Source organism: Rhipicephalus microplus, chromosome 7, assembly GCF_043290135.1.
Source record: "Rhipicephalus microplus isolate Deutch F79 chromosome 7, USDA_Rmic, whole genome shotgun sequence".
Classification (NCBI taxonomy): Eukaryota; Metazoa; Arthropoda; class Arachnida; order Ixodida; family Ixodidae; genus Rhipicephalus; species Rhipicephalus microplus.
Genome location: NC_134706.1, coordinates 31,561,427 through 31,583,917, shown reverse-complemented (window position 1 = coordinate 31,583,917; position 22,491 = coordinate 31,561,427). Strand labels below are relative to the sequence as shown.

Genomic DNA, 22,491 nt, shown 5'->3' with positions numbered 1-22,491 from the left:
GTAACCATACGGGAAAGCCCGAATTATAGGGGCAAATACTCCACATCTGGCAACCGACTTCTGCGACAGCAAACAGAACCTTGCCATTGTCTTGTGAAAATGCTGGGGCAAGCAACATTACCCGTTGAATGATTCTCCGTCCCTCAAAACCTTCATCTACTGGGCTCCAAGGCATTTGCATTAGTCAAACGAGATGTTTAACAAGACAAACATAATATTTAACTCACATCTTGCCACAAAAATAACTTTGAAAACTTGTTGTAAATGCACATGAATAACACTATACTTACAGCAAAGTTATTTGTCGTTTAAGCCAAAGTTATTTTTGTTTACTTCGTTATAATATATAATATGTTATATTGAGGTTCGGCAGTGGTGTGACGATATAGGTGCGGCACTGTGTGTGCGTACAAAATTGGTGGAGTTGCTACATTATCCTTGCATTGAATGGAGTGTCTACGATCTTACCATTGCTTCAAGTAGCGGTCATGATTCAGATTACGCATGCAGCATGATGATGCAGCTGTTGAGAAATATCCCTGACTCGTGTAGAGGTACTCCATTTTTTTTAAAGTTATGCCAAAAAGAAATGGCTGACACAATGAAGCCATCACAATGAGTACCTTCCTTGGAAACAGTGCATTTTAGATACATTGCTTCACCAAATCACAATGCCATGAATGTGGTTCATATTGTTTTAATGTAGTAATTTGAGTAAGAAGCATACAGTTTGCGGTGAAGCATGCGAAGATTTGAACACTACAGCTGCATAGATACTGCGTATCCAGTAAGAAATGCTTTCTCACTTTAATTTCTCTAAATCTCACTTGACTATGTCAAACCTGCTATAGTTGACAGGCGCATTTCTATACTGTAAGGAAAAGAAAAACTTATGCCACTGAAGCACTAGACGAATTGGTGACTTTTCAACCTTTTTCTCCATTTACCTATTCGAGACATGCAGACCAGCAAACTTCAGTAGACCCGCAGTACATGAAAATCTAATAAACATAACAGCTGCTTAAATTGAACAACTGCCTGTGATATTAGTTTCGTACCTGAATTCTACACTCTTGTTCGTTTTTCGGTAAACGTAATGCCTGTTAAACGAAACTAATTTCCCTGGTCTCTTCAGGCTCCGTTCAATGAAAGTCTACTGTACAGTACTGAGCCAGTCACTACTTGACACTTTTAATGCATAACCTGGAGTGAACAAAAGAGCTTGAGCTTGTAACGGGTTATCACTGACTCATGAGTTGATAATGCAATCAGTATCTGCTGACAGCAATCATCATTTCAAGCCAGTAACACTCGCAAGATACAGTTGTACCTCTTTATATGAGATATTGATGTAACAGACAAATGGGTATGAGAGACACCAGGATGCCTGCACTGAAATCGGGGTTGACAAGAAAATGCATACGTGGTACCCTGCTTATAGTAGATGCCTCATATAAGAGGCAAGAATTGCTCCCCAGAGCATTTCTCTTATAAAGGGGTTCAACTGTAACCACTGAAACGAGAGAATTCTCGAAATCAGCATGAGCATCTCAACTGCAATGCACAGTTGGTGCACAAACATTTACAACTGTATTGCATGTTTCTAAATAGCGGTGCACTGTTATATAAATAATGGCTGTTTTATGTATTGATACGGGACTTTCGTTGAAGTGGGGTAGAGGGAAAAGAAGGGAATGTGTTCTGCGCCAGGCCTGACTACTGCAACCATCTATCATCCCACCTGTACAATAAACATCTCTCACCCGTAAAATAATTGGTGGAGGTGCTGGGTAACGCCTTAGAGCACCGGACAAGTACGGCGGAAGACACACCCCTGGAGCTTGGCCGGAGCAGCAGACTCGCAGGACTTCCGCCGCTACCAGTCATCATGAACCCTGACGGCGAAATCCAACCAGCTGCGCCTAACACCTATGGACACCATTACAGGGAACCGCGTCCGTTTTCTGGGAAACCTGGAGAGGACGTCGATAAATGGCTCAAGCACTATGGGCGGGTGAGTCTGTATAACCACTGGGACACTACTGGCCAGCGCAACTACGTACCACTTTTTTTTGAGAGAATCGTGTTGATGTGGTACGAGAACCGTGAGGAGAATTTGACTATGTGGGCGAATTTCGTGAACGAAATCAAGAAGTGTTTTGAAGATCGTAACACTTGTAACAATATTGTTACTTTGCAAAGCTGATCACCAATTTTCTGAATGCCACTGAGAGTCTCAACATCGTTAGTACCCACAAGAGTAATCCGTTTTACTGCTTTCAAAAACAGCTGCGTCGCTATGTACTGTGAGCAATGAAAATTGTTGTGTTTTATTGTGTGCATGTTGCGACCACTCGTTATGTGAGTGGGCGTATTTGTTATGTCACTGCAATAATCAACATCCATAGCAAAAAAGAAAAGTGTCTTACTTATATTACATGTGCCACTGAGAAAAATAATGTTCTTGTGTTGAACATTTTGGTTTATGTCTTAAGAAACACATTACAGACAAAGTGAAAAGTTGATACATTAGAAATCGTCTGCTTGATCTCTTGACTTGTCTATTATTGCAGCGTATATGGAAGAAGGTGATGCTAATAATCACTATTTCATCTTTTCCATACAAGAGAAATTAGAAGAAAAGCGGTTAAACAAGTAGTGATCGGACAATCAGCCACATGTTACTTGAGATACAGCAATTCAGGTACTCAGAATACTGAGTCTAACCAGGCAGACATTTTTACTATAATGAGGTTTACATGCCAGATTTCTGATCTTGGCGAGACCTTCTAACAAGGTGCAATGACCGGCTAAAACAGCTCGCATGGAGAGGCCTGCTCAGAGGTAAAAAAAAGTTGACGGTCTGAAAGACCAATGGTGTAGTACTTTGAGTTTCCGTTGATTGAATGCTAGCCTTATAAAAAAACACCTTTGGACGACCAGCATGAACTCACATCACAGTGGCAGGGTCTGTGTGGTACAGTAGACTTTCATTACACGAAACCTAAAGGGACCATGAAAATATGTTCTGTTCAAGAAGAGTTACATTTATTTAAAGAGAAACAGGGTTGCAGCTTTCAGGCATGAAACCAGTCTTATTAGAGCGAGCTGTTTTGTTTAAACAGCATTTTCATTAAAGAAATTTCCATTTCCTGAAAGTCAGCTGTATTTGGCCCAACAACAGGTCTGACTGTGTACAGCAGCTTTCAAATTGTCGCCAGGCCTGTTGTACCGTTGAACTGTTTCCACACAAACTTCTCTGGGTTAAACTTTCATGTTGAGACACTTGTAAGTGTGACTAGTAACAGCGAATTGCCCGACAGGCGCAGTTTTGCACGTGACTGCACTGTCGCTTCGAGTGGTTCGTCTGCAACGTTGAACGAGTGGCCTAGAGGATGCGAGACGGTTCCTTGAAACGCCGCCACTGAGACCTGGCCCGCTTCTCCTCCACTCTCCGGGCTGAGGCTCGAGCCCGCCTGCGCAGGGAAACTTCCGTCAGAGACAGCGTCGCAGTCGACACTGTCAACCACCATCGATTATGCATTGGCTGGGCGAGCAAGACTTCCTAGGCTGATGCGATCGAAAGACGTCGAATGAGGAATGTCGCTACAGCTGATACTTATGTCAAGCGAGCCTGTCTGAAGGTACAACCATGCTAGAGGCAAAAAACGTGCGCGCGTGCTCTGCGTCAGTGCCTTCCCGTGAAGGCCATCTTGGCAAGTGCCTCACTGCACGTCTGCACGACAGGATCTCACATGTTTTCAGAATGCACGAGCAACACAGGAAGTCAGCGTTACTTTCTATTTGCAAATCATGTTTTCGTGGCCCTGTGGAATGTCTTGATTGCAAACTCAGCTCTTAGTGATTGTAGTCTGATTGCAATGGCTCTGAGACATCGCCCTCTTCGCCCCTGACGGGTCATTCGGCTCGTGGTACATGTCATTTGCCACAGAAAAGGGTCTCAAGTCATTCTATACAGCCCCATGCTGCAAAACTCCCAATTACTGCCGCTTTTGACACACGTGGCTGACGCATGCAGTTTTGCCGTTAGTGTGGCTTATGTAACATTTCCTCGCTCAACAACTTTTCAACATCTCAGACCTTCATTTCCTCCTAAAGTTCTCATCGTGCCTAGTTTGCTAGATAGATAAAGTTTGTAATGCTGAGGCAGCACTTTGGTCGTGGGCAACACTTTAGCAGAATGCACTCATTAATCTAGTCTTGACCCCTTTGGGGTTCGTGTGAGTGCTTTGAAAGAATCCACTTAGTGGGCACAGTACTACTGAAGCGCAGAATTTTTTTAGTATAATGACTACTGTGAGTGATTACTCGCAATGACCATGTCATGTCGCTGCAAATATGACTGCTAACAATAACTCTGATGTAAGAGTTCCAGCCAAAATTATGCCAATACGACATAAATTGCAGACACTGGAAATGAAAGCATTTGCATTACTTAGGCCTAAATTTTTGCGTTTCAATCCATGAGTACTGTATATACTATACCAGAGTACAATTTTCATACAGCGCAAGTGAATGCAGATGAGAAAGGAAAACAACGATGACGGGGAACACAGAAATGTATGCTGGTCTGCAATTTCTGTGCTTTCTTTTGTCCCTGTTTATTTACGGCTGCTGTTGGCTTACGCTTGCTAAAATGATCTGAATGTCAGCAAATGTTGGCTACCAGCTCAATATCGACTTCTTTAAATCTTTTAAGCTAATTAATGAGTTAGCTAAGAAGTTTTTACACCACACGCACGAATTAATACCAACCTCTTCTCGTGCAACCGCTGGGTAGCCTCGTCGGGACCGGGAGGTGGCGGGCGACAGGCCTCGGTCACCAGAGATCGCAGCCGATCGAGGCAGATGCGCGTGTTGGCTAGTTGACTACGTTGCTCGTCGCACTCGAGCACAAGTTGGCCGCGACGGTTCACAAGGTGGCCCCACTGGAATGGCAAGCACGGCGTGGTGGTGGCATGGAGTGTCACATGACCGAGTGCCAGCTGTATAACTTAATCATACCGGCAAATGCATGGTTTCATGAAGACCACAAACTCACGCAGCAACAAACACTGCAAAACATTCCTGGTAAAACATCCAGAATGACTACAGAAAGAAAATTCTGCGACCAAAATACTACCGTGCGATGCAAGCCGTGCAGCTAAATGTCACACCGTCAAGACGAAATGGGGATTACAAGCTGCGGCACAGGCTTTGAATTCCCAATTTTGTATTAATATCTGTTGGCAGTCTACACAGCTGCGACTGTCATGGCCCTTCGGTGCCCAGCAATGAGCCCATACCTTGCAAAAGCAAACTAAGCATTGGGCAAAATTTGGTCAACACTAATTGGTGCTACATTGCTGCCTCAAAAAGCCGGTAAGTCCCTATTCAATATCTCTAACATATTCTTGCAGAAGGTTTCTTTCCAAGCCTTCTAGCTTACATTTTGTGCTGATAATACCTTAATATTACCCTGGTGTACAGATGAATCCACTGTTAAAGGGAGCACTTACAGGCTCAGCACATTTATATTTCTCTACCTTACAGAAGCATAGTAGCTTTGATATGCATAAGACTACTAGTGGTTGAGTGCTCTGACCCCTTTTGACAGATTAGTGACGTGCATGAAGATTGTTTCTTTATCCACTTGCCTTTAGAAGGTGAGCAATATTGGTGGTTTTCATTCGAGTGTTTCCTGTAACAGTGGACTGTACTGTACATCCCACCACCAGTATTTTTTTTCTTCTCTAGAAGTTTTCTTTCCCACATTTCCCCCTCCCAAGATAGTATTCTTATTCGCCCTTGATGAGGATTAGACTTCTCCTAAAATACCAGTTGACTCCCGACAGAGTGTGTTAACAACGGTGTTCAGTTAAACTGGTGTTTCAGAAACAGCTCACTCCCCATAGAGTCCTTCGCAGTAGAAAAGGACAAACACCACTAGTACGTGTGCAAACACTTTACCTGGGTCTTCAGACGTTCCCGGCCGACTGCAGGAATCCAGCTGGCCGTCTCAAGATGGAAGCGAATCTCGACCTTGCTGTTCACTGCACAAGCCCACAAGCCACAGTGGCCTTTCAAAACCATAAGGGTACCACTTACCACTCAATGGGAGGGCAAAGGTGTTATCAGCATTTTGTATTTTTTTATTAATGTATAATTTTTATAACAAAAGGCTTCAAGACGAAAAATTGGAGGTGACCCTAATCTTTACCTTCAGTGTCTGGTACTGGCACATACAGTCAAACCTTGATATAACGAACCCAGATATAACGAAGTATCAGTTATAACAAAGCAAGTGAAGAGTAGTCTTGCAGTAGACATAGTGCTAGAAATATATCTTTATAACGAATTTTCAGATAGATAACGAACTTATTTTCCTGAAAGATTTAGCTTCGTTATAATGAGGTATGAGTGTAGGCATTTGTGTTCTCCAGCTTATTCTTAGGGCTAACTTTGTGTTTCGTTGCACTGCTGAAGCATGTCTCGGAGGCAATGTTGAAAGAAAAGCGGGTTGAGCTCCGAGTCACCAGGTGCCACATAGATCCCAGCTTCTCACAAGAAAACTGTCTGCTCTTTCAGTAAATTCATTCAATTGATTTTGAATAATTATTCACTGACCCTTATCTTTTATCTTACATAAAACTGTCCTGCGATAGTACAAGTATGCCATAAAATATAACATGAACTGGAATTATTGATTACGTATCAGTTTAATTTTTTCAAGCGTATTTTCTAAATACACTGAAAACCTAAAGTAAGTGCTTGACTGGAATAGCTTGCAAGAGAAACAAGAATCTCACTTGGTGCTCATGCCACTAAGAATATTATTAATAAAACTGAAACCTAAACAAAATTAAGTTTATTAAATTTGTAAATATGTAATAAACACTTATTCATAACACTATATCCATTGCAAGCCTATATTTTATTTACTTTTGCTATAACCGATATTTAATTATATCTGGGTTCGCTATTTTGTGGTTTGAACTATTACAAAAATTGTGTGCAATTTCATGACAGGTGAACCAAGCTTGGTTACAAGCTATGTTTATTTCATTAATTATATTTAATAAGGCCGGTTTGTAATCAAACAAAACACTAACCTTTGTTAACATTCTGACCGCCCGGTCCACTGCTCCGACTGAATGAGATCTGAAGTTCACCTAAAGGCAATGCCAGGAATGAGGAGCTGGAACTTAGATTGAACGTTAGGACATTTAGCATTTCAGTACAAGTCTGCAACTCTAATCAGTCCCTCGTTATCGTATCCTTTGGCTCGTTTTTCAGGGCTGTCATTGTCAAATAGATGGAAGGCCTACACGTGGCTGGCGTTATGCAGCATTCTTGACACAAAAGTAGCGAGGTAACAGCTTTTAAGTAAACAAGCACAAGCAAAACAGACAATGAATTGTTGTTTAGCAAGAAGATGTGTCCTAAATTGCCTAAGCTTTCTGAACTTCCAAAGTTTTACTATTGTGAGTTCACGTTTCAGACAATTCAGAAGGGTCTGATTTTGCGCCATGCCCATAAGAAGCTAGGCTGAGTCAAACTCCGATGAGGGCATTCTCAGCAAGCTGCCGAGGCAAAAATATGCTTAAGGGCTAAGTATACGAATTCTGCCTACAAGGTTGACTAGAGCTTATGACAGTTAGACTTGTACAGTTGAACCACTTTATAAGAGACACTGATACAAGAGACAAATGGGTATGGGACACCAGTGTGCCTACCATAAAAAATGGGTTGATGAGAAAATTCATACAATGTACGCAGCTAATAAGAGACATCTCTTATAGAAGACAAGAATTACCAGAACTTTGCGAAATGCGAAGTTACCCAAACGTATGTATACATACCAACATCTTTCTGGATAAATTCACAAGCAATGTTATGGTATGACTAACCGACATCACTACTAAAGAACTTGCTCAAATGATCTATGAAACTATATAAAGGTGCCTTTCTGTTCACCTGAAGTGACTGCAAGCATAATATGATTTTTCTAGATTACACCAGCTGTGAGGCACTTCCAATGGCTTGAATGCTTTATCATTATTACTATTAGTTATCACTTGTTGCGTCTCTTACCCTCAGGTATGTGCCCTTTGAACGTTCCGCTGTCATCGTTGCTCACCTGTCGAGGTAAAAGCAGCACATACAACAGTTTGTGTTGGTGTTCCATTAGCGTAAAGCGAAAGCAAAGCAACAAAAATACGGTACATAGAAATACAAGAAAGTAGGATGAGTGCTGCCTCCTGCTTTCATGTGTTGTTCTCAGGCTACTGAAAGTACAGTAGGTCCTGTCATTTTTGCACCCTGCTTATTCAAGTGCGTAGCACTTTAGAGGATCGGCTGGTCATTCGTCTACCGTCTGTTGGATGGTCATGCAGTGGTCAATACAGGCCTAACAAATGGCTGACAATGCTCAATACCAGTGTAGAAAAAGGATAACTAACGTCTAATTTGATATAAACTGTGCAGAGGATATAGGGCCGATAACCGGCGTGTTGCTGTTTGGAGTTGCTGTGCTAGCATTCTCATCCAATCATTCAGTTAATGCAGTTAGGTGTCAGCGGCAGGCACACTGGCCCGTGTCACTTCAGCACCTGACTGTCAGTAGTATAGGACAGGAGCATAAGAGTGATGTGGCATGCATGATGTTGATTGTGCACTGATATCACAAGTGGCAGTGCGCACGATCTTGAAAATAAAATACATGCTCTCAGACAAATTTGCCCATTTGGATTCTTGGCACGATTGGCTTACACTTGGTATGATGGCAACGCTTTGTATGATGATTGTAACGTGGAAGCTGGCAAAATAGTAAGAACCGTGAAGCGGTACATAGTAGGTTATTTATGCCCCAGTGACTCGATGACGCCACGAATGCAAGAAAAATACTTGAAACCGTCAAGTGGCACGTCGTGGGTTACTGGCCCACGAGTGACACAGGCAAACCCACGACATGCCACAGGCACGGACATTAGCAAAACAGCGAGAGTAGACTGAAGAACTTCCTGAACATAGCTTTAGAAACTGCTGCCAGCACACTATCTGGGAAGAGCACAATGCCGGCATATTTGCCTGATTGGCTGCCGGCACAATATACACGGCCCATGAATTACACTAATTATCAACCATTAATCCCAGTAACTTACCTGAAATCGTGAAAAACGCTTCTGCAAACATCGATGTAAGAATGTAAGTATATGAGATGGTGTTCCTATCCCCTTTTGGCATAGGGCAGGCGCTCGCAGCGCCACAAGATGAAATGTGCGCTTCGTAGGTACGAGCGCACACACGTGCTCCGCGCAATAGGAGGCGCCACCGCCTGGGCAAGCGCTCCTTTGCCTCCTTTGCCTGGGCAAAGAAATCACTGAGTTGCCCCTGGTTGCCCGCGCTGCGCAATTCCTCAAGTTACGGTAAGTGCAACATTATGTGCAGTTCAGGGCTTAAACAAAACCATTAGCAGAGGAATGAGACGCCGAGCAGAACCTTGCCTTAGTATATTACACCGAAGCTACATTTGCGTAAGGTTAACTACAGAATTAACGCCGAATCAGCGCTACATTAAGCATTGGATTTTTGTTGGTGAGCATAAACCCACTCGCCCAGCAAAGCATTTAATACAGAAATGATCCGTGCCTGGATTTATTTACCTGTCGGTCATTCGGTGTCGTCGTTTTGTCCGTACGCCAGTCACTGGATAGACATCGCGCGGGACATTGCAAAGCACCGCCGATTGCACTACCATGACCCGAAACCAATCGACGAGCCACATCGAAGCACAACAACATCGCACGCATCGCTCGTACGCGATGCCACTTCAAACAACGCAGCGTTTCTTCAGGGCACTAGATACATTGTCGGAGAGGTGAAATCGCAAGCTACTCTACAATGACGACACCGCACTAAACACCAATCCGGTATCTCCGATACCACCTTCTCAGAGCTTTCCGTCGCTGATGTGTCAAAAAACGAATAATCTAGTCCACGCCGTCAAGTAATCACGTTTTTTTTTTAAATCGCGACAGCTGTCATCAGTGGCAAGAAAGAGGTACGTAACGCGGACAAAATTGCACCGCGACCATGCACACACGCGTGTTTACAGGTGATCGCATTGCTGGCTTTGCTACGGCTGACGACAAACACACAATAGTGTCACCTACGCGGCCTCGCGAATGGCTGCTTGCGGCAGCTTACGTGGACGGCCGCAAGGGAGCGCCCTTAACGAAAAGCGCGCGAAAAGTTCGGTTCGGACTGGCACAGTAGATGGACGTGTTTTTTTGAGCGCTCCCGATCGACTGCGCAGATAAGTGGTTTTGAATGTTTTCAGCTTGCTTTTATAATCATTAAGGCAGCAGTTTAAACCGTTGTAGCACTTATTACATTGTATGGTTTTTCGGGGGTCAGTCACTGGGTATTTACTAGCTTGTGTGTGTGCGTGTGTGTTTGTGAATTTTTTCTCTTACCACCCCGTGGAGGAGGTGCACGTTCACCGAACACGCAAATTTTTGTAGTAGAGCTCAGACTTTCTTTTTTTTTCGTAGGGCAGGGTTCGTCGTACGCTGTGTTTTGTAATTATCGAGTGGGACAATTCATAAGGACAATTGGTGCCAAAAAGACATAATTAAAAAGGCTGTAAAATGTTCAGGATGCGGGGTGGGTTTGAAAATTAACCCAAGTGCCGACGCAAATGGAAAGGAGGCTGACGCCAAGTGTAGGCAATGTGAGGTCGAGGAAAAAAATGGAGAAAATGATGGTTGCCCAGAGTGAACTGCTGATGAGAATCACTGAGCTGGAGACTGCGTTGGCGACAGGGCAAGAGAAAATGAGGGCTATGGGAGAAAGGCTCAAGTCCGCCGAGGAGGCACGAGCGAAGGTGAACAAAGGAGCGGCCGCCGGAGAGAACGGTAGGGCACCAGCAACCGGAACGGCAAAGAAGAAAGAGCTAGCAAGTTTGGAAAAAACAGGTTCAGCCGGCTCAGTGGTCGCAAGACCCAGCTTCGGCGAAGTAGTGGTGGGGCTGGAAGGGGACAAAGTAGCCGGCGTCACAGGTGCAGGTAACCCCCAGGTGCAGGACGCTCCAGCAGAAAAGTCACAGCACGTGATAATCTCCGGGAACTCGAATTTAAATCGATGCGCAGAAGCAATCAAAGAGAGGGTAAAAGGTGACAAGAGGGTTGCAGTAGGGACGTTCCCAAGACGCAAGCTGCAAGCAGTCATGAGGCAAGCGAGCGCAAAACTCAAAACTACAGCTGATGGACGAAACGTCGTGATAATTGCAGGCGGCTTAAACAATGTCTTAAATGAAGATACGACAGGACTAGTGACCACATTGGCGAAAGGGGTTGATTACATGCGCGCCATTTCTCCTCAGCTACACGTTGTGATATGCACAATACCGGAGGTACCGGTGCGTGACAGCAACCTGCAAAGAGCGGCTGTCAACACAAACCAAGAGATATGGCGGATGAGTCGAGAGAAAGGCTTTGAGGTGGTGGAAATAAACAGAGAGGTGCATAGGTTGGGCGGTTTTCAATGAGACAGAATTCACTTCGATAAGAGGCTAGGTCATGAGGTGGTTTGGGGGCTTGCAGGACGCGCAGTAGCTTTTTTGGGGGGCACGCGGGCCCTTCTTGGTGCAGGATAGCTAGTAACGAGGAAAACAACCAGGAGGACTCTTTGACAAGTGGTATAGACTGATACGATTCCCAAGTGGCACCAATATCCAAGACACGTAGAGTTCGGGGCAGAAATCGACGTAGCCACGAGGGCCGAGCCAAATCAGACGTAGGGTATATTAACATGCAGGGTGGCAGGAATAGGCTGAAGTGGGAAGAGATAGAAGAAGAGCTAAGAGAGGAGAGGCCGATGGTATATGGTTTTGTAGAAACACATCTTAGGGACATGGAACAACCTCCTAACAATCCGGACTACGCGTGGGAATATTGTAATAGAACAGAAGGTAGCAGAAAGGGGGGTGGTATTTGGGCATTCATTCAAATAAGTACAGACAGGCAAAGGGTCAAGCAGGAGTGCAAGGAACATTTATGGCTAAAAGGAAAGTGGCAGGGCAAACGACGCTCCTGGGTTTTGTATACTTGTGCACAGGGACAAAAGCCAGAGAGGAAAATCAGCGAATGGTGCAGTTCATAGGAAATCACATTGACGAAATAGGCGAAGAGTGCAAAGTAATTATATTAGAAGATATGAATGCACACATAGAAGATATGAATGGATATACTGAGCCAACAGGCAGAATGCTAATGGATATGTGTGAAAGACATGATTTAATCATTTGCAACAGCACCAAGAAATGCGAGGGGTAGATAACATGGGAGGTGCGAAGGCAGCAGTCGACGATAGATTACGCAATAATGTCACATAGGATGTATGATCGGCTAAGGGTGATGAACATAGATGAATATGGGTCCAGAAGCTTGGGTAGTGATCACAAACGTATCAAGCTGAGTTTGGAAGGGAAATGAAATCGGAAAGGTGGCATTACGAGTAACCACACGGTAATATTTATTTAGAAAGGCAAATACAAACAGCAACTAAAGAGTTTGAGAAAATAATCACAGAGGATACACAAATCTAACTCGATTGTTTGAGTTAGAGCTTGCTAAGGTACGAGTCAAATCAACCAGGAAAAGCAGACACAAACCCAAAAGCTGGTGGCATGAAGAAGTTAAGGGAGCCATAGTAAGACGTCTGGAAACCTCCAGAGAACACAGGTATGCAAAACAGAGGGGTGAACCGGAAGATGATGTCAAAAGAAAATGGGATAACTTTTTGAGCTGCAGAAGGGAAGCGTCCGATTTGTTCAGTGATAAGATTAAAAAAAAGGGGGCCCAGTGGATGGCGGAAGTAAACAAAAAGGATAGAAAGGCAGCTGCAAAGTTTTGGAACCATCTCAATTCGCTGAGTAATAAGACAAGCATGAAACAGAGGTTTATAACTACAGTTCAAGGGGTCAGACCAGAAGGGGACGAGGCAATGGAATATATAAAAACAATGATGACAGAAAAATTTAAACACCAAGAAAGCGCTGCATGCACCATACCAGATGAGAATGGACCAATAAGCTCCATGGCTCCACTAGGACGAGAGTGGGAAAGGGCAGAGAAAAGAGTTCCTAATCAACATCAACAGGCCCTGTTGGCATCCCAATCATGCTAATAAAGAAACTAAGACCATACTCTAAGCGAACATTAAGAGAGACACCGAGCAAAGCTATAATGAATAGTGAAGCTCCCAATGGGTGCAAACTAAGCAGGATGAGCATGATCTATAAAGGAAAGGGGGACAAAGCCGATACAAACAACTTCTGTCCTATAACTGTGACATCAGTAGTTTACAGGCTTGTGATGCAGATAGTAAAGACTACAGACGTGGGTCTGGGAGAACTACAAGATGGGTTCCGTAAACGAAAGAGATTGGAGGACAATCTGTTTTCATTAATGAAGTGTATCGAAATAGCGGAAAAAGAACACAGGCCCCTGTGGCTGGCATTTCTAGATATCAAGGGAGCTTACGATAGTGTGATTCAAAAGGACTTGTGAGGAATACTGGACACACTAGATGTGGAAGATGGAATGGCTAATCTTCTAAACGATATCTAGGTAGTTATCAAATGGGAAGAACAGGTATCTGAACCTATAGAGATACAATGCAGGCTTCGACAGGGATGTTCTTTATCACCTTTGTTATTTATGCTGTATCTCCAGGGACTAGAAGCAAAATACAGGGGAGTCGACTCGGATTCAGCCTCTCTTTTGCCAAGCAAGGAAAACACATTGAACAGTCATTACCAGCATTGATGTATGCAGATGACATAGTATTAATAGTCAACAACAAGGAAGATCTGCAGGGATTGATATACATCTGTGGCAATGAGGGAAATAGGTTAAACTTGAAGTTCAGCAGGGAAAAATCGGCAATCATGATTTTTAATGATAACAAAGGCAGTGAGCATAAGATACAAGAAGTCACGCTAAAAATAGTGGATAAATACAAAAACTTGGGTGTATGAATAAGCAATGGGGCTGAGTATCCAAGGGAGCACAAAAGATACGTAATGACTAAGGGCACCGGGAATGCAGCTGTAATAAAAAATAGGGCACTGTGGAACTACAATAGGTATGACATTGTGAGAGGGATTTGTAAAGGTGTCATGGTTCCAAGTTTGACGTTCGGCAATGCGGTCTTGTGTATGAAATCAGAAGTTCAAGCAAGTTGGAAATTAAGCAACGTGGCATGCATAGGTAGACTTGCTTTGGGAGCACACGGGAATACCCCAAATCAGGGGGTACAGGGAGACATGGGATGGACATCGTTTGAGTGCAGGGAAGCTAGCAGCAAGATAGAATTTGAGGAGCGATTGAGAAAAATGGGAGAGGAGTGTTGGGCTAGGAAAGTTTTCAGTTACTTGTACATGAAGAATGTCGATACTAAATGGAGGAAACGAACTCGAAAATTGTCAAGCAAGTATTTATACAACAGCAGAATACCAAGTCAAAAGGAAACATCGGGTAAGAAGACGGTGCAGGAAACAGAGAATGGCATTTGGAATATGGGAATGCTTACGAAACCATCACTGGAGACCTAACAAAATTTTAAGCAGGAAACTGCAAGGGAAAATATCTACGATAATTCTCGGGGTAGTTCCCAGCTCTTCGAGGCTACAATGGGAGTATTGCAGACGAAGACGTACCAAACAAAATACGAAGGCACAGGCATGGCATGTAGTGCGTGTGGAGAGGAGGAGGAAAAAACGGCTGAACTTTTGATAATGTTCTGTAAAGGGCTCCATCCTATAGACGAAGATAATGGCGCTGAATTTTTCAAAGCATTGGCGTTTAGGGACAGTGAAGGCAAAATAGACTTTAAACGGGTAGAAATAACTAGAAGGAGGCTAACTGATTGGTGGCTACAATCGAGGCGCGAGTGAAATTCAATCCTTAAACACACAGTGATAGTACTTAACTTTATGGCTAGGTGGCGTGATCCACCGCCCGATCTAAAGGGCACAGCCGGATACATCTATCCGTCCATCCATCTAGCGCTGGACTTTAAGATGGCCCCACAGAACACCTACCAGCTAAACTGACGCTATTTCTTTCGCTAGTTGACGCTAGTTCTTTCGCACCACTTTCGGCATGTAAGGCTGAGGCTTTTGTCTTGATGCATTCGGGTTTCACCTATTCAGCAATGCTCGACGCGGACCGCGCCGCAATATTTGAGAAGCTTTGCGATTGAGATAATTCTGTTCAGATGACACGCAGCACGCAAATAGTCTAGTTTATTCAAAACCTTACGCCAGCACCATTGATAATGCTGGGAGGTTCCAGATCATAAGCGTGTGTACGGCTCTCCTTCCCCCTCCCTTTAATGTCGATGTATGGGGTTGGCTTTGCACCCCCCCCCCTTTTACGCACATAAATTTTCCATATGACTAATGTATTAAAGACAACGCGTTCCACCGATGACTAGAATACTCGGCGGCTGAGGACTGTTCTCGTCGCTGACAGTGCAAGCGATTATCACTTGTTTTTTTTTCCTCTTAAAGTTCCATTTCCCGGACACAAGTTCACCCAAATAACAAGTTTCCTATTTCGCATGCGTGTTACAGCCTTTTTCATGGTCACAACCACATTACCATATGTGGCTGCAGAAGACGTTACCGTTATTACCTTAAGTTGGAAGAAAGTATCTGGGATGCATCGCTCAGATACAGGGAATGATACACAAGTATACACACATGTACAAAATTTACGTTTAGCTTATCATGTGTCGCTTAAGATCTATTTCTAACAGCGGAGCTGTAAAGAGAGAGTGTAAAAGGAGCTCGGTAAAACTGTGGGATTGTCCCCACAAAACTGTGTGGGTATGCGCCACACTATGTGCCAAGCAGCTCCTAGCATAGCACAGCGATACACATTTCAGTACAGCAAATGGGTGTGAAAGAGAAGTGAGTGTGAGGAGGGGAGAAGCTAACACATTGCTTAGCCTTATATAGCATAGTATAGCGTGGGATGGCAAAGGGAAGACAGGGTGAGGAGGGGGAGGGTAAAAGATGGCTTAATCTCGTCTATCGTAGCATAGCCACGAGTGGGAAAGTGAGGTGAGGGTAAGGAAACGAGAAAGGAGGAAGGGATGGACCACAGCTCTGCTGTTTCCTTGATCTTTGCACCACTGGTGCGTAGCTGACCAATTTTTTTTTAAAGCCATCTTAAAGACTGTGATGCTAACTGCAGCAAGACTATGCCTGTGACCAGCGAAAGCAGAGATTTATTTGGCAACATGTTGCCAAGTGTAGCATTGAATTTTGAAGCCAACTTAGACAGAAATTTAATATGTCGTACTTCGGCAAACAATACCTGGTATCCCATAGATTAGCAAAACAAGCACAAGTTTTCTGTACAACATGTGTTTACTCTCTAGTTTTTAATCCTGTAAGCATAGTTTCAACTTCAGGGGCTTTGTCAGTGGCCTTCAGTTCCTCGGCGTGACTTGATGCGGATTCTTCTGCTGCATCATCTTCTGAACTGTAAGGACACAAACAGCAAGCTCTTAACTCATGCGTGAATGTGAAATGTCCCGAAACACATTTTGCATTTACAGTGTTAGTAAACTAGACGTCGGATGAATGGAAGAAACGGTGTGGATGAAGGAAAAGGATGCTACGCAGGAAGTCAGTACGAATTGATTGGAACAAAACCTCACAAGTAAAAGAATTGATCCTGATCAAGCGTTCAAACTCTGGACTAAAGTCCAAGACTAAATAGTTTGTTCCGGGTTCAAATCCTGGCCTGGAGATGAATTTTTCTATGAAACGAGAAACAGAAAAATCCAAACATATTTTCTTTGCGGAATCTAGCCACTAACAGGTGAATTATAACTTTTTTAGGGGCGAAGCTCCTTAGTGTAAAGCACGCGCTCATCGTCTGCCGTGACACGCCATGACGATGACACTGATGACGATGAAGAACAGGCACGTTTCAGACCACACGTTTTCTTTCTGACACGGAGAAAAATGATCGTAACAGTGCTCTAACCCACGAAAGGCCCTCGCGGAGTTGACCCATAAAAAACACTGTATATACTGTACACATGTAGTGTCTCTCATATAGATGTCCGAGTGGGCAATGCATGGGGATTCATGATTGCCTGAATGATCACCCGGAGCTTCGCCCACTGATCATCATTCACTTGGTGGATATGCTGCGCTTTTTCATTTCGTAAGCATTCCTACACTTCTTCAATACTGATATGCTAAACCTCAGATGACAGTGATTATATCTACACAGCACGTACAGTGCATGTAGAATGAACCCCCCCCCCCCCCAAGACAGGAAAACATTATGTACCGCAACCGTTTTGCCATATCGCAAGTGGTTTGTCAACATAACTGCGTCATGTTGCTACGAATCTGTTCGCTACAAGTAACAGTGATGTAACATCTCGAGTTTTAGATTGTGATTGTGAAACACGGCATAACGGAGGGCTTTAACAATTTCGACCAGGGCTCTAGAAGTTTCAGACAAGATTACAGGCATCAGCAATGATCCTCCTGACTGCTATAAGAAGGCAAATTTTGCTCTTGATTGCATTGGGTTTGCGTGTATGACAAAATGCAAGCTTTTAGTTTTTTACCTGTCGGTGCTGCTGCTGTCGGTTGGCGGTAGCTCCATGTCACCTGCGCAAGGAGAGGGCAGCCAGCACAAATTGGTCATTCGTAGCGCAAGTACTCAATCTGTTGCAAAATACATGAACGTGTAATGTTCCAGCACATCACGGGCATTCAATGCTCTCCCCAGAGAACTCATAGGGAAAAACTGCTCGGTACATATAGGCCTTTTCACAGACGGCTCCCTGGGTGCCGCCATGATCTCTTCCTGGTCTGCGTGAAACAGGCTTGACCTTCCTCTCCCTCAAAATCAATACAGTTGACTAAGACACAGAAGAAGATGGCTTTCACCTTCGAGTAATCATAGGCAAATGCAGAAGAAGGAGACCTGCAAATGTTTCTATTGTCCTCAGAAAAAAAAAAAAAAAACTTGCCTCGGTTCTGCCTGTCCCACCGAGCCTGCTCCAAGTGTCGCTGCTGTATGTCCAGGACGGCCGCACCATCGGCTGCCGTTGCGTAGGCATCCAGCAGCTCCTCGTTAAGCTCCAGGAAAGCGTGTCCCCACTTGAAGGGCCTCAGACATTCTCGGGCTAGCTGCTCAAAGCCTGCACATTTGCAACACACGCATTTCCATGTAAGGCTGCCGCAAGGGTAGAATAGTGGCGAGCCCTAATTTCAACTGTGTGGAAATGCGGGCCGTTGTTTATTATCTTCATAGCGGGTAACACTGGGTAAACAAAAACAAACGCAAGACAAGCAATGCACTAATTTGTAACATAATTGTTATGTGTAAAAATGTGCATACGTGTGTGCTCACTTCGTCACTTTGCATATTAAAAGAGTAAGGACAAGACATTGAGGAACACTAAAAGAGTCTCTTTTCGTTTGTCAGACTAAACGATACGCTTGAAAATTGGCAACTACATTCAAAACACAACCCTTTATTCCCTGCGCCACATATCCAACATGTCAAAATCTTTTTGTCGTTCCCTCCACTCGACGACCTTGTGACTACTCTTGTTGAAAATCATGTATAACAAAAGCTTAATACTGCTTCATTGTAAATGCTTTTTCTTGTTACTTCTCTCATATATTCTGTCTGTTCTGGCCCCTTTGACACTGTATAATCCCACTTTTGCAATAGCTATCTTGCAGGAATTCCGGGTGAAAATTAAAATTACGCGAGGGGTGATTAGCAGCCAAAAGTTCTTTTTATTACCATGGATTTCCGTTGTTAACGATAAGCAGACAGAAAATGTTGATGAGCAGGAAATGGTGAAGATATCATCTGGAAGGTTTACTATGAAGCTATTTTCACTCATTTCATGCCGGTACTTGTGGCTCAATACACACTGTATTAGCCAGACAGAGAAATGATAGCAGTGAATTCCATTGCCTCTAAAGGCGATGCACGCATTAGGTTACATCAATTTTTTTGTTTGGCGATCAGAAAAAGACTTGCACAGTACGTGCCTACAAAAATCATATCTTCTCATAAAATTTAGTTCTAATGCTTTGCATGACAAAACTGTGACACTATCTTGAGGCATGCTTTAGCTGTGGATTTTACGTTTATACTTCGGGCACATCATGTTATTCAGCGCTTAATGAAATCAAAGTAACTTGGTGCTCTCAAATTTCGTGCTCAATCATATATTTTCTTTTTCGTAACGAATGCAAGCTGCCTCATTGCACATGTGAGGTCATCAGCCTATACACCCAACTACAACAGAAATAAAATTAAACGTATGTGTGCCATTTCGTGCTTCTCCTCATTAGCCATTGCCTGTTTGTTGCACCACATTTCTTCTAAGCGTGATCATGCTATGGCAAAGCACCATTTAAAGAAAAAAAAAAAACACACTAAGACACCCATTTTTTACCGGAAAAGATGGGAATAAGGAAAGCTTGATGTGTGCCAACCCTATGCACTGTTTTGTTTCTTTCAATTACATTGCACAATGCTTTTTCCTGACTGTTTCCTTCAGTTCTACACTTCAGTTGTTACAAGCAACAACGACGATCATGCACTCATAACGGGGCAACAACGAAATATGGCAATACGAAAGGATGGGTGACCTCGATAAAAGATCAGATTGCAATACAAAAAATGATTGAATGCTGACAAGTCCACAACCGAGGGAGCAACAATTATTGGAACACGACGCATGCAAATATGTGTGACAAGCAGAAATTGGAGAGCTGCTTTTATATGCAACCGCAGATGCCGGGTTGCTAGCTATTGAAATTTGGGAGTTATAGAAGGTTCACTTAATATGCCCACCTGTGATGTAGCAAGCGGCCGCCAACGCCTCGACGCATGACAGTTGCAGGGGTCGGCCATAGTTGACAGGGTTTGCGGCTACAAGGTGGGGCAGCAGTCGTGGATGGCCGCCTCGCATCTGGCTGAATGGCACCTCATCGAGCCGTGCCCAGGAGCAGTCTACAAGTGCCAGGCCGTGCTGTGACACCACCTGCCTGAAGTAGTAGTTTCCTGTTCCTTTTTCTCATTTTCAAGGACGGACACACATCAATATCTCTGAGCACACACAGCTTTCCTATCCAACGTATCAGGCCTTTCAGTGAGCTCTCAGAAGATTTTGGTCACATCATACAGAATGTTGATATTGATCATGTAACTTAATTGAGAAGTTTTGAAAAACCTTATGATTAAGCAGTTCATGATGGCCAGGTATAACTTGATTCAGAGGCAAATTAAAACAACACCTTGGTACAGCTTTGTGGCGTCTAAACTTCCTCAACTCGATTTGAAATAAACAAAAGTGTTCACTATCTCAAGAGTGATGCTACGTACAATTTGTTATTACAGTTACTTGAGTAGGGAGTATCACCCTTTCTTCTTTTCATATGTGTAACGAGTTACTGTGAATGTGCCAATGCGTGGCAAAATTTGTATTTCATATAAGCGCAGTTTACAACTGTGCACGCTGCCCCAACGCCACCACGCAGTGAATGCTGACCCGTCGGGCTGACATGCACTCGTGCATATACTTTCAATCTTACTGGTCCTCCGGTGACAGGCAACGTGTAGCCGAAGGCGTCAGCACAACACCCGGGAATCGCTGTCCCAGTCGCAGCAGTCTCACGAGTCCCTTGCGTGCCAACTTACGTCCCGTACACCGCTTAGGATCGCAGTGTCCCAACTCCCACATAGCCACAGAGAAGGGCCAATGCACTTTCTCATCGCCTTCGTCTGCAAACAATGCGCAGTGAGTTTATAAGTGCGCAGCACTTTAGGGGACCAACTTGTTCATCTACTCTCGTCGCATGGTCACTCAGTGGTCAATACAGGCCTAAAGCAAGGCCGGCAATGGTAACAACCGGTGCGAATTAAACTAACAAGGTCTAAAGTAATACAAACTACAAAAATAACTAAGAATCAATTGCTATTTTTTTACGTAATATCGCGAAAAAACGGCTCTAATAACATCCGACTGATACCCGCGCAGCGCTGAAGAGGGCGCCACCACTTCGGCAAGTGCGTGATTGCCGAGCCGATGGCAAGCGCCGCGCACTAAGTTCAAGATTTAGAACAACACAAAGACCGATACGAGAACAACATTGACGCAGGTTTTTAGAGCTACACCAAGTCCTACGCAAGAACTAAATTAGCGCTAATTTTTTTTATTACCATTCATACCTCAGTTTAGGCGAGGCCGGAACCACTCTCGGGATTCGTACAACCACGCGAGCCTACTGTCTCACCGTCGGAGTCCCTGCTTTCGGGTCTCGGATCCGAAGTGTCATCGCCGGTTAGCCTCTCTTGCTTGTTCGCACGGCCCGCCGAATGCCTGGCGCCCCTGCTTTTGCCGTGAAAGCGCTTCTTCATGACGGCCCGTCTTCGCCGGTATCGCGATCGCCCGCTCTGTTCTTGTGAAACACTGGCAAAACGCAAACTCCGAGTGTTTCACCGATGATATGCTTCAGCAGACCGCTGGGAAATCGGAACATGTGTTGTGTGCCTCAGGAAAGCTCACTAGACGCATCGACAGCAGCCCCACTTTATAAAAGAGTAAAATATTCGCACACAATTTGTTGTTGTGATTATAAATCATGGACGTTTTTTCAGTTGATGAACTAACGCTAACCCTTAAACAGCAAGAAAATACGTTTAAATTATCAATGTCATCGTCATCATCAAATAATACAACGGTCATAGCAGCGGCAAATTTAAATATGCAATAGAATTGAGAATCACCAGTTAATTGAGCTAATTGGTGTATGTTCATCATTAAATGGCTGAAAGCGCAGTGGACCTAAAATATGGACAATAGAAGAAAGGGACGCAACGCTGACTTCGAGGACAACGCTTCAGCGATGTCTCCTTTTCTTCAAATGTCCGCATTCTAACTATGACATACTGTTATAGTTGTTCAATGGTACTGCAATTAATTGCGTAATGTGGCGCGCACAGCGCTTTCTTATGTGTGCACAAATTTCAAAAAACCTCAAGGTTGCATGTACAGCAGGAATAAATACATTCAGTGGCTCGTACGTAGGACAACAGCTTAGCATCTCTACCGCATCTTTTCATTGGGTACCAGTGAGGTGACATTTATATGTACGCTACTTCTCATTCTGTGTAATATCCCAACATGTCATTTTGCTCGAAATGCAATCGTGGCATGTTGATTCGCATAAACGGTTTACCGCGATTGGGCCTTGGTGACACGTACGCACATTTTGCTCAAAATTTTTTATTGAATACTTCACTGTGCGCGCGGGATAAGTGCTAATTGATGGCACATCGTATGAGGCTACATTTCAAAACTCAATACAGAATGAGTAGGTACCAAGAGCTCTGATGAACTCTGTGCTGAAAGTGCAAC

General features: G+C 43.9%; 3 protein-coding genes across 5 annotated transcripts in view; 1 reads left to right on the top strand and 2 right to left on the bottom strand.

Moving 5' to 3' along the window:
* Positions 1-681: 681 nt before the first annotated feature.
* LOC119179896 (large ribosomal subunit protein mL62) lies at positions 682-10,179 on the bottom strand. Of its 2 annotated transcripts, XM_075868934.1 has the most exons (7): positions 9,666-9,798; positions 9,165-9,366; positions 8,095-8,140; positions 7,113-7,172; positions 5,971-6,053; positions 4,777-4,949; positions 682-3,476 (listed from the first exon to the last, which is right to left on the bottom strand). In XM_075868934.1, exons 1-7 carry the CDS (start codon positions 9,785-9,787, stop codon positions 3,389-3,391), a joined length of 774 nt encoding a protein of 257 aa, XP_075725049.1. In that variant the 5' UTR covers positions 9,788-9,798; the 3' UTR covers positions 682-3,388. The 2 variants fall into 2 exon arrangements, with proteins under 2 accessions (XP_075725049.1, XP_037286908.2); XM_037431011.2 differs by lacking the exon at positions 9,165-9,366 and having other exon boundaries at positions 9,666-10,179.
* Positions 9,317-22,491, top strand: part of LOC119179747 (small ribosomal subunit protein uS2) — a 31,037-nt gene continuing 17,862 nt past the window's right edge. The window contains exon 1 of the mRNA XM_075868933.1: positions 9,317-9,428. The gene's annotated coding sequence lies outside the window, so the exon portion shown is untranslated. The remainder of the gene's footprint in view (positions 9,429-22,491) is intronic.
* LOC119179892 (18S rRNA aminocarboxypropyltransferase) lies at positions 16,426-21,723 on the bottom strand. 2 transcript variants are annotated; one of them, XM_037431007.2, is made up of 6 exons: positions 21,368-21,723; positions 20,666-20,855; positions 19,926-20,119; positions 18,076-18,246; positions 17,668-17,710; positions 16,426-16,559 (listed from the first exon to the last, which is right to left on the bottom strand). In XM_037431007.2, the coding sequence occupies exons 1-6, from the start codon at positions 21,489-21,491 to the stop codon at positions 16,445-16,447; spliced, it is 837 nt and encodes a 278-aa protein (XP_037286904.2). In that variant the 5' UTR covers positions 21,492-21,723; the 3' UTR covers positions 16,426-16,444. The 2 variants fall into 2 exon arrangements, with proteins under 2 accessions (XP_037286904.2, XP_037286905.2); XM_037431008.2 differs by having other exon boundaries at positions 21,303-21,442.

What these genes read in the sequence shown, in the direction of transcription:
- LOC119179896 (XM_075868934.1), bottom strand. Translation starts at nt 9,787, where the DNA reads ATGTGGCTCGTCGATTGGTTTCGGGTCATGGTAGTGCAATCGGCGGTG. An exon ending in CAAAGGGCACATACCTGAGG is followed by an intron (nt 7,173 to 8,094) that starts GTAAGAGACGCA and finishes CATTGCCTTTAG; the next exon opens with GTGAACTTCAGATCTCATTC. An exon ending in CGGTCAGAATGTTAACAAAG is followed by an intron (nt 6,054 to 7,112) that starts GTTAGTGTTTTG and finishes GGGCTTGTGCAG; the next exon opens with TGAACAGCAAGGTCGAGATT.
- LOC119179892 (XM_037431007.2), bottom strand. Translation starts at nt 21,491, where the DNA reads ATGAAGAAGCGCTTTCACGGCAAAAGCAGGGGCGCCAGGCATTCGGCG. An exon ending in TGCCTGTCACCGGAGGACCA is followed by an intron (nt 20,120 to 20,665) that starts GTAAGATTGAAA and finishes CTACTACTTCAG; the next exon opens with GCAGGTGGTGTCACAGCACG. An exon ending in GTGGGACAGGCAGAACCGAG is followed by an intron (nt 17,711 to 18,075) that starts GCAAGTTTTTTT and finishes CTCCTTGCGCAG; the next exon opens with GTGACATGGAGCTACCGCCA.